The 15,843-nt window shown below is 45.6% G+C and overlaps 1 protein-coding gene across 2 annotated transcripts in view; it reads right to left on the bottom strand.

The window, feature by feature from the left end:
- LOC121545169 (nidogen-2) overlaps nt 1–15,843 on the bottom strand; it is a 110,970-nt gene that overhangs the window by 61,282 nt on the left and 33,845 nt on the right. For both annotated transcript variants that reach the window (XM_041855617.2, XM_041855615.2), the window contains exon 9: nt 977–1,123. In XM_041855617.2, coding sequence (XP_041711551.1) covers nt 977–1,123 — 147 coding nt within the window. The remainder of the gene's footprint in view (nt 1–976; nt 1,124–15,843) is intronic.

Consider the following 15,843-nt stretch of genomic DNA (forward strand, 5'->3'; position numbering starts at 1 on the left):
TCTGATATCTAGTAATTCTTCCCGGCTGTATGTAATAACACTTAAGATTTTCTGGGCTAACAATGTAAGAAATAATACATAAAAAACAAAATACTGCAAAGTTTCCTAAGGACTAGGAGCGAGGCAGCCCTCTCTGTCGGCGCCATTTTTTTCTCATGGTCGAATTGCTGCAAATAAACCACTACTAAAGGACACCAATAAGAAGAAGAGACTTGCTGGGCCAAAATTTGAGAATTTTGGTTCAAACCGCCGTGCTTTTGTGAGACATGGTGTGGGTGAATGGATGATCTGCGCATGTATGGTTCCCACCGTAAAGCATGGAGGAGGAGGTGTTATGGTATGGGGGTGCTTTGCTGGTGACACTGTCTGTGATTTATTTAGAGTTCAAGGCACACTTAACAAGCATGGCTACCACAGAATTCTGCAGCGATACGCCATCCCATCTGGTTTGGGCTTAGTCGGACCGCAGAGTGAAGGAAAAGCAGCCAACAAGTGCTCAGCATATGTGGGAACTCATTCAACACTGTTGGAAAAGTATTCCAGATGAAACTGGTTGAGAGAATGCCAATAGTGTGCAAAGCTGTCATCAAGGCAAAGGGTGGCTATTTGAAGTATATTTTGATATGTTTATTAACACTTTTATGGTTAGTACATGATTCCATATGTGATATTTCATAGTTTTGCTCTATTCACTATTATTCTACAATGTAAAAAATTGTAAAAAAAAAAAAAAAAAAAAAACTGGAATGAGTAGGTGTGTCCAAACTTTTGACTGGTACTGTATATATATGCAAAAGAAAATATATATGGGGGATTGGAAATGATGCAGACAATTACATTGATGGAAGCTACAATCTATCTGCAATATTATAGCTGATCTACCCCCCATGAACATATACAACGTATTCAAAGGCTCTGCTCCTTTCAACCCTTCCATCCCCCAAGACCCACCCCATCCACAGTACCCCACTCTTACCGTAACAGTTGTGCCCGTCGCCCCTGTACCCAGTGGCACACTGGCATTGGTACTGCTGGCCCTCTCTGGGCAGACATTGGGCGGTGGTGTCACAGTCATGGGTTCCTGAGTAGCACGGGTTCACCTGGGCAGGTTCTGAAGGTTCCACTGAGGAGACAAGGAGCACATCTTTAGTTACAAACCAAGTCAGTTGGGATTTACGGTACCACCTAAAACTAACAACATCTTTTGAAGCCTTAGTATGGCCTTGATGATTCGCAAATTCATACTATGTAAAAAAGGCGTTATAAGAGGTACTTACATCTGGCGCTTTGCCACGTGGCCTCTATTGGATGACGATTTATAAATGATTTGTGTATCAACTATGAAGCCTTCATGCCTAAAATTGTTAGTTTAACGTGTGACCAACTTAACTTTACAGTCCGATTGCAAATAATGAAATGATTCAAAGATTCCAATGTGCCTTCACGTACCATTTGTTTGTGGTTAACAATGCTTGTTAAGAACAGAAAGGCCCACACACTGAATATGCTTCCAATTTACCACCGTTTTGATCCAACACGGGTCTTCATCTGGTCAAATCAAATCAAAATCAAATCAAATGTATTGGTCACATACACATGGTTAGCAGATGTTAATGCGAGTGTAGCGAAATTTTATTTATTTTATTATTATTTCACCTTTATTTAACCAGGTAAGCCAGTTCTCATTTATAACTGCGACCTGGCCAAGATGAAGCAAAGCAGTGCGATTAAAAACAACAACAACACAGAGTTACATATGGAATAAACAAAAACAAAACGTACAGTCAATAACACAATAGAAAATCTATATACAGTGTGTGGAAATGTAGTAAGTTAAGGAGGTAAGGCAATAAATAGGCCATAGTGCAAAAATAATTACAATTTAGTATTAACACTGGAGTAATAGATGTGCAGAAGATGATGTGCAAATAGAGATACTGGGGTGCAAATTAGCAAAAAAAATAACAATGTAAATAACAATATGGGAATGAGGTAGTTGGGTGGGCTAATTACAGATGGGCTGTGTACAGGTGCAGTGATCGGTAAGCTGCTCTGACAACTGATGCTTAAAGTTAGTAAGGGAGATGTCTCCAGCTTCAGAGATTTATGCAGTTCGTTCCAGTCATTTGTAGCAGAGAACTGGAAGGAATGGCGGCCAAAGGAGGTGTTGGCTTTGGGGATGACCAGTGAGATATACCTACTGGAACGCATACTACGGGTAGGTGTTGCTATGGTGACCAATGATCTAAGATAAGGCGGGGATTTGCCTAGAAGTGATTTATAGATGACCTGGAGACAGTGGGTTTGGTGACGAATATGTAGTGAGGACCAGCCAATGAGAGCGTACAGGTCACAATGGTGGGTAGTATATGGGGCTTTGGTGACAAAACGGATGGCACTGTGATAGACTACATCCAATTTGCTGAGTAGAGTGTTGGAAGCTATTTTGTAAATGACATCGCCGAAGTCAAGGATCGGTTGGATAGTCAGTTTTACGAGGGCATGTTTAGCAGCATGAGTGAAAAAGGCTTTGTTGTGAAATAGGAAGCCGTTTCTAGATTTAATTTTGGATTGGAGATGCTTAATGTGAGTCTGGAAGGAGAGTTTAAGGTCTAACCAGACATCTAGGTATTTGTAGTTGTCCACATATTCTAAGTCAGACCCGCCGAGAGTAGTGATTCTAGTCGGGCGGGCGGGTGTAAGCAGCGTTCGATTGAAGGGCATTCATTTAGTTTTACTAGCGTTTAATAGCAGTTGAAGGCCACGGAAGGAGTGTTGTATGGCATTGAAGCTCGTTTGGAGGTTTGTTAACACAGTGTCCAATGAAGGGCCAGATGTATACAAAATGGTGTCGTCTGCGTAGAGGTGGATCTGAGAGTCACCAGCAGCAAGAGCGTCATCATTGATATACACAGAGAATAGATTCGGCCCGAGAATTGAACCCTGTGGCACCCCCATAGAGACTGCCATAGGTCCAGACAACAGGCCCTCCGATTTGACACATTGAACTCTATCTGAGAAGTAGTTGGTGAACCAGGCGAGGCAGTCATTTAAGAAACCAAGGCTATTTAGTCTGCCAATAAGAATGCTGTGATTGACAGAGTCAAAAGCCTTGGCCAGGTCGATGAAGACGGCTGCACAGTAATGTATTTTATCGATCGCGGTTATTATATCGTTTAGGACCTTGAGCGTGGCTGAGGTGCACCCATGACCAGCTCGGAAACCAGATTGCATAACAGAGAAGGTATGGTGGGATTCTAAATGGTCGGTGATCTGTTTGTTAACTAGGCTTTCAAATACTTTCGAAAGGCAGGGCAGGATGGATATAGGTCTGTTACAGTTTGGATCTAGAATGTCACCCCCTTTGAAGAAGGGGATGACCGCGGCAGCTTTCCAATCTCTGGGGATCTCAGACGATACGAAAGAGAGCTAGTAATAGGGGTTGCGACAATTTTGGCGGCTAATTTTAGAAAGAAAGGGTCCAGATTGTCTAGCCCAGCTGATTTGTAGGGGTCCAGATTTAGCAGCTCTTTCAGGACATCAGCTGTCTGAATTTGGGTGAAGGAGAAGCATGGGGGGCATGGGCAAGTTGCAGCGGAGGGTGCAGAGCTGGTGGCCGGGGTAGGGGTAGCCAGGTGGAAAGCATGGCCAGCCGTAGCAAAATGCTTATTGAAATTCTCAATTATCGTAGATTTATCGGTGGTGACAGTGTTTCCTAGACTTAGTGCAGTGGGTAGCTGGGAGGAGGTGCTCTTATTCTCCATGGTCTTTACAGTGTCCCAAAACATTTTGGAGTTAGTGCTACAGGATGCACATTTCTGTTTGAAAAAGCTAGCCTTTGCTTTCCTAACTGATTGTGTATATTGGTTCCTGACTTCCCTGAAAAGTTGCATATCGCGGGGGCTGTTAGATGCTAATGCAGTACGCCACAGGATGTTTTTGTGCTGGTCAAGGGTAGTCAAGTCTAGGGTGAACCAGGGGCTATATCTGTTCTTAGTTCTGAATTTTTTGAATGGGGCATGCTTATTTAAGATGGAGAGGAAAGCACTTGTGAAGAACATCCAGGCAACCTCTACTGATGGAATGAGGTCAATATCAATCCAGGATACCCGGGACAGGTCAATTAGAAAGGCCTGCTCGCTGAAGTGTTTTAGGGAGCGTTTGACAGTGACGAGGGGTGGTCGTTTGACCGCGGACCCATTACGGACGCAGGCAATGAGGCAGTGATCGCTGAGATCCTGGTTGAAGACAGCGGAGGTGTATTTAGAGGGTAAATTAGTCAGGATGATATCTATGAGGGTGCCTATGTTTATGAATTTAGGGTTGTACCTGGTAGGTTCCTTGATAATTTGTGTGAGATTGAGGGCATCTAGTTTAGATTGTAGGACGGCCGGGGTGTTAAGCATATCCCAGTTTAGGTCACCAAGCAGTACGAACTCTGAGGATAGATGGGGGGCAAGCAATTCGCATATGGTGTCCAGGGCACAACTAGGGGCTGAGGGGGGTCTGTAGCAAGCGGCAACAGTGAGAGACTTATTTCTGGAAAGGTGGATTTTTAGAAGTAGAAGCTCAAACTGTTTGGGCACAGACCTGGATAGTATGATAGAGCTCTGCAGGCTATCTCTACAGTAGATTGCAACTCCGCCCCCTTTGGCAGTTCTATCTAGACTGAAAATGTTGTAATTCGGAATGGAAATCTCTGAATTTTTGGTGGCCTTCCTAAGCCAAGATTCAGACACTGCTAGAACATCAGGGTTGTGTGTCAGAGTGTGCTAACGCAGTGAATAACTCAAACTTGGGGAGGAGACTGATGTTAACATGCAAGAAACCAAGGCTTTTACGGTTACAGAAGTCAACAAATGATAGCGCCTGGGGCTAGGAGTGATACTGGGGCTTCAGGGCCTGGGTTAACCTCTACATAACCAGAGGAACAGAGGAGGAATAGAATAAGGATACGGCTAAAGGCTTTAAGAACTGGTCTTCTAGTGCGTTGGGTACAGAGAAAGGGGGCATATTTCCAGGCGTTGCAGAATAGATTCAGGGCATTATGTACAGACAAGGACATGGAAGGATATGAGTACAGTGGACAAAGGAGCTCTCTGAGGCTGGTTGAGCTACAGTGAAATTGTATAATAACAACTAACCCAAACAGCAATAGGCTAGGCATATTGACATGGGAGAGAGGCATAACGCAATCACAGGTGTTATTCGAGAGGGCTAAGACAACAACTGGTAATGGCGACGAAAGTTTGGGTTGAGGCTAAACAGATAAACAGGATGGGGTACCGTGTAAAGGAACAGTCCAGCAGGCATTAGCTGTGTAGCTGTGTGATCATAAGGTCCAGTGAACAGCACTAAGTAAGTCCGGGAGCAGATCGTAGGCTGCTAAAGCACAGGCGAGCAGGAGGCACGGCTGTTGATTGCGCGTGCTAGCAGGCCGGGGCTAGCAGATGGATCTTCGTGGTCGTCGCAACGGGATGCCTGTTGAAACCACATCAGACGATTACGTCGGCAGACCAGTCGTGATGGATCGGCGGGGCTCCGTGTCGACACTAGGAGGTCCCGTCCGGTTGACAGAGAGGTAGATAGCCGGGAGATGGACCTGGCTCGAGGCTAGCTCAAGGCTAACTGGTACGTCGGGAGGTGGATATTAGCCAACAACAGCCATTCGGTTGCAGCTAGCTAGTTGCGATGGTCCGGTGTTAAGGTCCAGTGATTCTGGCAGAAAATCTAATATGCTCTGGGTCGATAGCACGCTGTGCAGACTGAGCGATAATTGTCCAGGCTAGAGCTGGCTGGTAGGTAGTGCAGGCCATGGACAGTGGTGAAGACCGCTAACGGTGGCTAATAGCAAGTAGCTAGTTAGCTGGCTAGCTGGCTAGTTTCAGCCGTAGGTTCTTGATAAAAATAAAGAAATAATAGAATCTGTTCCACATTGGGTGAGGCGGGTTGCAGGAAAGTATATTTAGTTAAAGGATGGAAAGTGAGATAGAGAAATATATACAAATAAAAGACACAAAAAAAGGCTATTTACACGAGGACACAACACAATACATGACCGCACTACTACGCCATCTTGGATTGATGCTTCTGCTTCTAGTTCCGACAGTGCAGCAATATCTAGCGAGTAATATCTAACAGTTCCACAACAAATACCTAATACACACAAATCTAAGTAAAGGAATGGAATAAGAATATATAAATATATGGATGAGCAATGATATTGTCAGAGCAACAGGGACAAGCAGACTGAGTGATCCCATCCCCAAATATTTCACCCCACATGATTATTTCGCACATGACACATTGTTGGTGTAGATACAATAGAATACAATACAATACATGTAGGCAGGGCTCTAAATAAAATTAAAAAAAATTGGTAGCACTGGTGCTCCCAACTTAAAATAGTTAGGATCACAACATAAAATTTAGGAGCACCAGAATATATATATTTTGGTATTAATTGAGATATAGCATATTGGGCCTATATTAATTCTGGCTACTTATTAAGCACATGTGCTCTAGAGACTAATATTTAACCCTGTAAAGACATTTGTTTATTATAAAAAGCTAAAATGTTGATGCAAAAACCTGTCATTGAAATTACAAAGTCATTTGTGGAATATTAGATTCCTGCATTGTGTAAATGCACTACCTACTGAGATGCATTACATTGAAAATGTACACTGTCTCTTTAAGAGCGTTCAAGTTTGTGAGTGATGACATGCAAGAAATCAGTAATTCATTCATTGCTATAATCATTGCTATTCTAAAGAAGCTATCCCTTTTCCTTTCTTTCTGTGCCCCGACATTTCTAAATATACTGGTAAAGTAACCAGGTTGTTAGCGAGCTAGCTAACTAGGTAACATGACTGAACAAGGTGTAAACAAATGCCCATGAGTGGTTTTGGAATGACCCGCGGCATGGTTTATGAACAGGGCCTAAAAATGAACTTTTTGATCCACCAGCCACTGTGGCAGGTAGATGAAAAAATCTACCAGCCACTCAGAATTCTTACCAGCTAGTAAATGTATTCGCCATTGTAACACCAAAAACCACACAATAACTTTTTCTAGGTTTTGTTTTTCCAGGTTTCGGATTTCCCACATTTCTTTCAGCTTTTCACTATCAAAATCACACTTTTTAAATCGAAAGATAACAACATTGGATGTTCTTATTCCACACCAGGACACCACTTTTGAGGTCTGGGGAAGAAAAATAAAATAAAATGGAGGGTATAGTTGCCCTTTAATTTAGATTGTGCACCTCAAGAGACTGGTGTTTGGCTGGCTGTGTTTCTATACTGCATGCACAATAGCAGAGTTTGCAAAAGACCACCCGATTGATACAAATCATCATGATATCATATAATTCTGCCAGGTAAACCTACTTTGCAGTTAACATTTCATTTGGAAAATTTTATGGGAAAGCCTTTAGAAATGATTGTTTCGGTATCACTAACTGGCTACACAAAGTGCCGTGCCGTCGTGGAGTTTTCAGAAAGTTGCAAGAAATACAAATCACCATTGCATTCTTTAAAATTATTTACATGTAGGCTCTGGATTTAACTAATCTGCGCTTGCTTTTTTTTCTAGGGTACTCGGAAACAACTGCACAGTGAAGCCTATCATTACAACAATTATTATCTGGGTGATTATTTTCCTGGTTGCACTGGTGCTCCCAAAATTAAAATGGCAGGTCACACAGCAAAAAATGTAGGAGCATATTTTCTTATCCAGAGCAAATAGGGTTAAGTGCCTTGCTCAAGGGCACATTGATTTTTTATTTTTTTTTACCTTGTCAGCTCAGGGATTTAAACAAGCGACCTTTCGGTTACTGGCCCAACGCTCCTAACCGGTAGGCTACGTGCCGCTCCACATATGTGACCAAAATGGCTGCACTTTAGAGCCCTGCACGTAGGCGTCAAGGATTAAATTCAAATATTTGTACCTCTCTGATTATTATGCGTATAAGTGTTTTTGTATAGCCGTGTTTTGTATTGTATCCACACCCACAATGTGTCATGTGTGTAATGATCATGTGGGATGAAATATGTACATCTTTGGTGATGGGATCACTCAGTCTGCTTGACCTGACGAATATCCGTGTTGGATCGAAACGCTGTCAATAAAATTCAGTGTGCAGGCCAGTTTGTTAGGGACACCCATCTAGTACTGGGTCGGATCCCCCTTTGCCTCCAGAACAGCCTGAATTATTCGGGGGATTCTACAAGGTGTCGGAAACGTTGCACAAGGATGTTGGCCCATGCTGATGCGATGGCATCACGCAGCTGCTGCAGATTGTACGGCGGTACATTTATGCTGCGAACAGCCCGTTCCATCTGATCCCAAATATGCTCTATTGGGTTGAGGTCTGGGGACTGCACAGGCCACTCAAGTAAACTGATGTTCCAGGTGATGTTTTTCCACTCCTCAATTGTCCAGTGTTGGTGATTGCGTGCCCACTGGAACTGCTTCTTCATGTTTTTAGCTGACCCAGTGTGGTCGTCTGCTGTAATAGCCCATCCGTGACAAGGATCGACGAGTTGTGCGTTCTGAGTTGCCATTCTGCATACCACTTGTTGTACTGCGCCGTCATTTGTCTGTTTGTGGCTCACCTGTTAGCTTGCATGATTCTTGCCATTCTCCTTCGACCTCTCTCATCAACAAGCTGTTTTCGTCCACAGGACTGCCGATGAATGGATGTTTTTTGTTTGTTGCACCATTCTCGGAAAGCCTAGGAGGGCGGCCGTTTCGGAGATACTGGATCCGGCGCGCATGGCACCGACAATCATACCACGCTCAAAGTCGCATTCTAATGTTCAATCGAACAGTAACTGAATGCCTCGATGCCTGTCTGCATGCTTTATATAGCAAGCCATGGCCATGTGACTCACTGTCTGTAGGAGCGATCAATTTTCGTGAACAGGGTGGTGTACCTAATACACTGGCCGATGAGTGTATATATCATATATGAAGATTGAAATCCTGAGTTGTGTCTTTACTCTATCCGGTGGTGAATGGCAAGTAGACTCGATTCCCTGGAAACCAGACAGACACAAAAGCATTCCTGGCCTAATTGTACAACCTCATGTACAATTATCCATGTAAGACAAGACACATTCACACACAGCCATGGACCACATGGCAGACTAGGCAAATAAATACCAGACTACCACAGAGCGAGAGAGGGAGAGACTGAGTGAGAGAGACAGAGACAAACACTGAGAGAGAGAGAGACAGATTAGAGCGAGAGACTGAGTGAAAGAGAGAGAGAGATTGAGAGAGAGAGAGAGAGAGAGACAGGGAGAAAGAGAGAGATGGATGAGTAACCGGATGAGTGCGGGCCAGGGTTTCCCCAAAACCACAGATGACTCACAATCAACATTATATAGTCACAGAACACGGAAAAATCGAGTGGGAAATGGGAACATGTACGGGAAGAATTTTGGTTCGTATTGCAGAATAACCATAGTCTTTAGATGATTAAACCCACCATTATTGGATGTGACTGTAAGAAATATGGAGGGATGACATGGTATGATGATGCAGTGTTTGTATACTGTGTTATAGTTGGAGTATCATGGTGTAAAGGAGATGGTTCAGTGAACCACACTCGCATGATGAGTTACCCGAGCTAAGGCTTAAGCTCAGCGGGCTAACGCAATGTTATGGTGTGCAGAAGACCTGGGTTTCAAACCAAGTCAGTCACAATGGCTTCACATCAAAGCCGATGAGTGGTGAGTGTTCTGGCATAAAATGACTTCTGAGCAACAGTATGGGGTGATGGGTACAATTCCATTTGAAAACAGCTTTTACAGTAGCTGCATTGGCTAAATGTGCCGATACTGGAGGCAAAGGATTTGAACACAGCTGGTGCTCCACCATCGCCGCTCTGGGAGACCTTGAGGTTCAAAGCACTTGACCTGGCTCGCGTGACACGCTTAAAATGGCCGTAAAACACAACAAAAGACATCCCTCACTCTCTTCTCAGTGTTTATGAGCAGGGGGTCCCTTACACAAGCTTCGTAAAAACACGCTAGGGGAGTTAACAACACTCGTTCTCTCTGATCTTCTGTCTTAAAGAGAGAAGACGGGACCCCATTGTGTTCAAAATACGAGACTCTCCTGGGAAAGAGTCAAAGGGGCCCCCGTGTTTCATGCTGTTTTTTCAAGGGACAACAAGAAGGAAGAACACTCGACCACCCTTTTCTGTACTGTCCTCTTTCACTTCAGTCCCCCCACTCTTCCCTCTTTACTGTCTCTTCGTTCATTCTTTCCTGCCTGCTAAAGGCGTCTGCATGCTTGCCTGCCGAAACAGTTCGGTAGAGTTTGTGCATATATTTTGATGACATTTTGTGACGTGTTTGTTCGTTTTGGACTTTTTCGGCTGTTCGGGCACACACATTTTTTTCTGCAGGCAAGTCTAAGTTCAGAGCCGAAGTCTGCGCCCATGTCGGTGATCGGTGAACACTAGGGATTCTTCAATAAAGTCTTTGTTGTCATTCAACGAGAGACGACTCATTTTCAAAGAACATTTTTTCATTGAGAAATACTGCACCAAACATCTTAGTTAGATGTAAAATTCTGCAACTAAGATCTCCTCTGCAAAAACGTCAAAATTAATGACAGACTTCTTGGGTTATCTTAGATTAATTCTGACTATTTTGAGAAAGTGTATACTGGCTACGGCATCTCAAAATTGACAAACAGTACTATTGCAGCTTCTTTCTAGTTTTTTCAAGCGCAGGTCTTTTAAGGGAGTATGCAAGCACAATCGTTCGGTTCGGCTAGCTGAGTGCAGTTATACTGCAAAATCACGGCTCCTGAGTGGCGCAGCGGTCTAAGGCACTGCATCGCAGTGCTAGAGGCGTTACTACAGACCCGGGTTCATTCCTGGGCTGTGCCACAACCGGCCGTGGCCGGGAGTCCCACAGGACGGTGCACAACTGGCCCAGCGTTGTCTGGGTTAGGGGAGGGTTTGGATGGTGAGGGCTTTACATGGCTCATCGCGCTCTAGCGACTCCTTGTGGCGGGCTGGGTGCCTGCTGGCTGACCCTGTTCGCCAGTTGAACGTTGTGTTTCCTCCGACACATTGGTATGGCTGGCTTCCGGGTTAAGCTGGCAGGTGTTAAGGAGCGCAGGTAGGTTTTGGAGGACGCATGACTCCACCTTTGCCTCTCCTGACCCCATTGGAGAGTTGCAGCGATGAGACTATCGAAAAAGGGGGGTAAAATACAAAAAATATATATATCTAATACAAAAAAAGAACTGTGTTATTTTGGACGCAGTATTTGCAGCGTACTGCTAATACTTTTTCGCCTTTAGTTCTCTCGTTCCTCTCTTTCTCTGACCTCTTCAATCTCATGTAACTTTTTTATTCTCCTTAGCCCTCTTCAATTTCTCTTCTTCCCTCTTTCCGTGCCCCTCATTCTACCTCTCTCTCGCTCCTCTATTCTGAGAATCTTCCTTCCTTCAATCCCTCTCCCTTCCCTCCCTCCTTCCACAGTCACATTAAAGGCCCAGTGCAGTCATAAACGTGATTTTTCTGTGGTTTATATACACTGCTCAAAAAAATAAAGGGAACACTTAAACAACACAATGTAACACCAAGTCAATCACACTTCTGTGAAATCAAACTGTCCACTTAGGAAGCAACACTGATTGACAATAAATTTCACATAATGTTGTGCAAATGGAATAGACAACAGGTGGAAATTATAGGCAAATAGCAAGACACCCCCAATAAAGGACTGGTTTTGCAGGTGGTGACCACAGACCACTTCTCAGTTCCTATGCTTCCTGGCTGATGTTTTGGTCACTTTTGAATGCTGGCGGTGCTTTCACTCTAGTGGTAGCATGAGACGGAGTCTACAACCCACACAAGTGGCTCAGGTAGTGCAGCTCATCCAGGATGGCACATCAATGCGAGCTGTGGCAAGAAGGTTTGCTGTGTCTGTCAGCGTAGTGTCCAGAGCATGGAGGTGCTACCAGGAGACAGGCCAGTACATCGGGAGACGTGGAGGAGGCCGTAGGAGGGCAACAACCCAGCAGCAGGACTGCTACCTCTGCCTTTGTGCAAGGAGGAGCAGGAGGAGCACTGCCAGAGCCCTGCAAAATGACCTCCAGCAGGCCACAAATGTGCATGTGTCTGCTCAAACGGTCAGAAACAGACTCCATGAGGGTGGTTTGAGGGCCCGACGTCCACAGGTGGGGGTTGTGCTTACAGCCCAACACCGTGCAGGACGTTTGGCATTTGCCAGAGAACACCAAGATTGGCAAATTCGCCACTGGCGCCCTGTGCTCTTGACAGATGAAAGCAGGTTCACACTGAGCACATGTGACAGACGTGACAGAGTCTGGAGACGCCGTGGAGAATGTTCTGCTGCCTGCAACATCCTCCAGCATGACCGGTTTGGCGGTGGGTCAGTCATGGTGTGGGGTGGCATTTCTTTGGGGGCCGCACAGCCCTCCATGTGCTCGCCAGAGGTAGCCTGACTGCCATTAGGTACCGAGATGAGATCCTCAGACCCCTTGTGAGACCATATGCTGGTGCGGTTGGCCCTGGGTTCCTCCTAATGCAAGACAATGCTAGACCTCATGTGGCTGGAGTGTGTCAGCAGTTCCTGCAAGAGGAAGGCATTGATGCTATGGACTGGCCCGCCCGTTCCCCAGACCTGAATCCAATTGAGCACATCTGGGACATCATGTCTCGCTCCATCCACCAACGCCACGTTTAGTCCAGGTCTGGGAGGAGATCCCTCAGGAGACCATCCGCCACCTCATCAGGAGCATGCCCAGGGTTTTGTAGGGAGGTGATACAGGCACGTGGAGGCCACACACACTACTGAGCCTCATTTTGACTTGTTTTAAGGACATTACATCAAAGTTGGATCAGCCTGTAGTGTGGTTTTCCACTTTAATTTTGAGGGTGACTCCAAATCCAGACCTCCATGGGTTGATAAATTTGATTTCCATTGATAATTTTTGTGTGATTTTGTTGTCAGCACATTCAACTATGTAAAGAAAAAAGTATTTAATAAGATTATTTCATTCATTCAGATCTAGGATGTGTTATTTTAGTGTTCCCTTTATTTTTTTGAGCAGTGTATATACACACTATGAGGTTGTAATAATACTGTGAAATTGTGAAAATGATGATAATGCCCTTTTAGTGTAAGAGCTGTTTGAAAAGACCGGCTGAAATATTCTGCCTGTTTTGGTGGGATGGAGTTTTGGCCTGCCTGGTGACATCAAATGAGTTAATAAACCAGTAGGAAAGAGTGTTCCAAACTTATCTTCCAATTACAGCTAGTTTTCAGTTTTCCCCTCCCAGCTCAGCCCACTCCCAGTCAGTCCTAGCAAATTTCTTGCTTGAGAAATTGCTCTTTGCTAAGAAGCTATTTTTGTTTCCATTAGACCATTTTCATTGAAAACAATCAAAGTAAGGTACTTAAAGGTCCAATGCAGCCATTTTTATCTCAATATTAAATCATTTCTGGGTGACAATTAAGTATCTTACTGTGATTGTTTTCAATTGTTTGCGTGCGTGTGTGAATTTTTGTGACACTAAAAACGAACACACAACAAAAGAGCGGGAAAAGGAATTGAGAGGGGAGGAGAAAGGACAATGGCTGCATTTTACTTCAACAATTTCTGGATGATTTGAAGACTGGTCTCTTTCTGCTGAACCCTGACCACAAAACCCTCTTGCATCATACCCTTCAGTGAAGGTCGACTAAGGCTGCATCCCAAATGGCACCCTATCCTCTTTAAAGTGCACTACTTTTGGCAAGAGCACCATGAGCAATTTGTAAGTCACTCTGGATAAGAGCGTCTGCTAAATGACTTAAATGTAAATGTAAATGGGCCCTGGCCAAAAGTAGTGCACTATATAGGGTATAGGATGCCATTTGGGATTAAGCTTCAGTCCATCACAGCCATGACAGTCAGTACATCCCAATCCCCAATCATGACTCACTCAGCCAGTGTAATTACATGTATCATGTAAGTGTATCTTACCCAAGTACTCCCAGACAGACAGCACCAGCTGTGGCCCCCCACAACCCCACCCCCAACCCTAGACCCCCACACCCAGCTGGTTTGGCCCCTATGTCCCCCAGCCCCAGCCCCAACCCCACCTCCCCCTCTCTCCTTCCCTGTGATTGGAGCTCTCTCCTGGGGCATCGGAAACATGGTATCGCTCCCGGGTCTCTGCTCTGGTTCCCATGACATCACTCCACAGCTATTCATCACGACCCCCCCCTTTCTGTAAATCTGTCATTGGAGGAGATATTATTTCCCAGAGAGCAGCAGAGATTAACAATAACCCCCCTTCCTCTAGCACTGACATCCCCCTCCACATGACATGACAGCTCATCGCAATACAGCTGGAGGAGCTTTCCACTGATGGGGTTGAGCTAAATACTAGTGTTTGTGTGTGTGTACAGTTGAAGTCGGAAGTTTACATACACTTACGTTGGAGTCATTAAAACTTGTTTTTCAACCACTCCACAAATTTCTTGTTAACAAACGATAGTTTTGGAAAGTCGGTTAGGACATCTACTTTGTGCATGACACAAGTCATTTTTCCAACAATTGTTTACATACAGATTATTTCACTTATAATTCACTGTATCACAATTCCAGTGGGTCAGAAGTTTACATACTGTCACGCCCTGACTCAGGGGACGCTTATATGTTGAGTCAGGGTGTGTATATTTCCTTGTTGTGTTTTTTCTATGTTGTCGATCTAGTATGTGTGGATCTATGTTGGCCGGTGTGGTTCCCAATCAGAGGCAGCTGTCGCTCGTTGTCTCTGATTGGGGACCATAATTAGGCAGCCTATTGGCACTGTCTAGTTGTGGGATCTTGTTCCGTGTAAGGTATGTTGTTTGTTCTACCTTGGACTTCACGTTTAATTTCGTTTATTGTTTTGTCGTGTGTTTATTTAGTTTAATAAACATGTACGTATATCACACTGCAACTTGGTCTGACCCGTCATTGAACGAACGTGACAGAAGATCCCACCAAACGAGGACCAAGCAACGTGCCCAGGCGGAGCGAATAGCCATGTCACAGGTGGGCAATTTGTGGTCATGGGAAGAGATATTTGCGGGGAGAGGACCATGGGCTAAGGTAGATGCCCAGGCAGGAGAGGAGCAACGGCAACACGGAGGAGGCCGGTCGAGGAGGAAGCCCGAGAAGCAGCCCCAAGAACATTTTGGGGGGGGGCACACGGGGTGGTTGGCGGAGCCTAGTGTCAGAGCAGAGCCAACTCCCCGTACTCACGCGAGGAAGTGTATGACTGGGCAGGCTCCGTGTTATGCGGAGCTACGTACTGTGTCGCCAGTGCGCCGGCACAGTCCTGTACGTTCTGTGCTTGCACCACGCACATGCCGTGCGAAGATAGGCATCCAGCCAGGACGGGTTGTGCCAGCTCTCCGCTCCAGACCTCCAGTCCGCCTCTACAGTCCGGCCCGGCCTGTTCCTGCTCCTCGTACCAAGCCAGTGGTGCGCGTCGCCAGCCCGGCCCGGCCCGTTCCTGCTCCTCGCACCAAGCCAGTGGTGAGCGTCGCCAGTCCGGCCCGGCCCGTTCCTGCTCCTCGCACCAAGCCAGTGGTGCGCGTCGCCAGTCCGGCCCGGCCCGTTCCTGCTCCTCGCACCAGGCCAGTGGTGCGCATCGCCAGCTCGGCCCGTTCCTGCTCCTCGCACCAAGCCAGTGGTGCGCATCGCCAGCACGGCCCGGCCCGTTCCTGCTCCTCGCACCAAGCCAGTGGTGCGCGTCGCCAGCTCGGCCCATTCCTGCTCCTCGCACCAAGCCAGTGGTGCGCGTCGCCAGCC

The sequence above is a fragment of the Coregonus clupeaformis genome, chromosome 29 (genome assembly GCF_020615455.1).
Source record: "Coregonus clupeaformis isolate EN_2021a chromosome 29, ASM2061545v1, whole genome shotgun sequence".
Taxonomy (NCBI): Eukaryota; Metazoa; Chordata; class Actinopteri; order Salmoniformes; family Salmonidae; genus Coregonus; species Coregonus clupeaformis.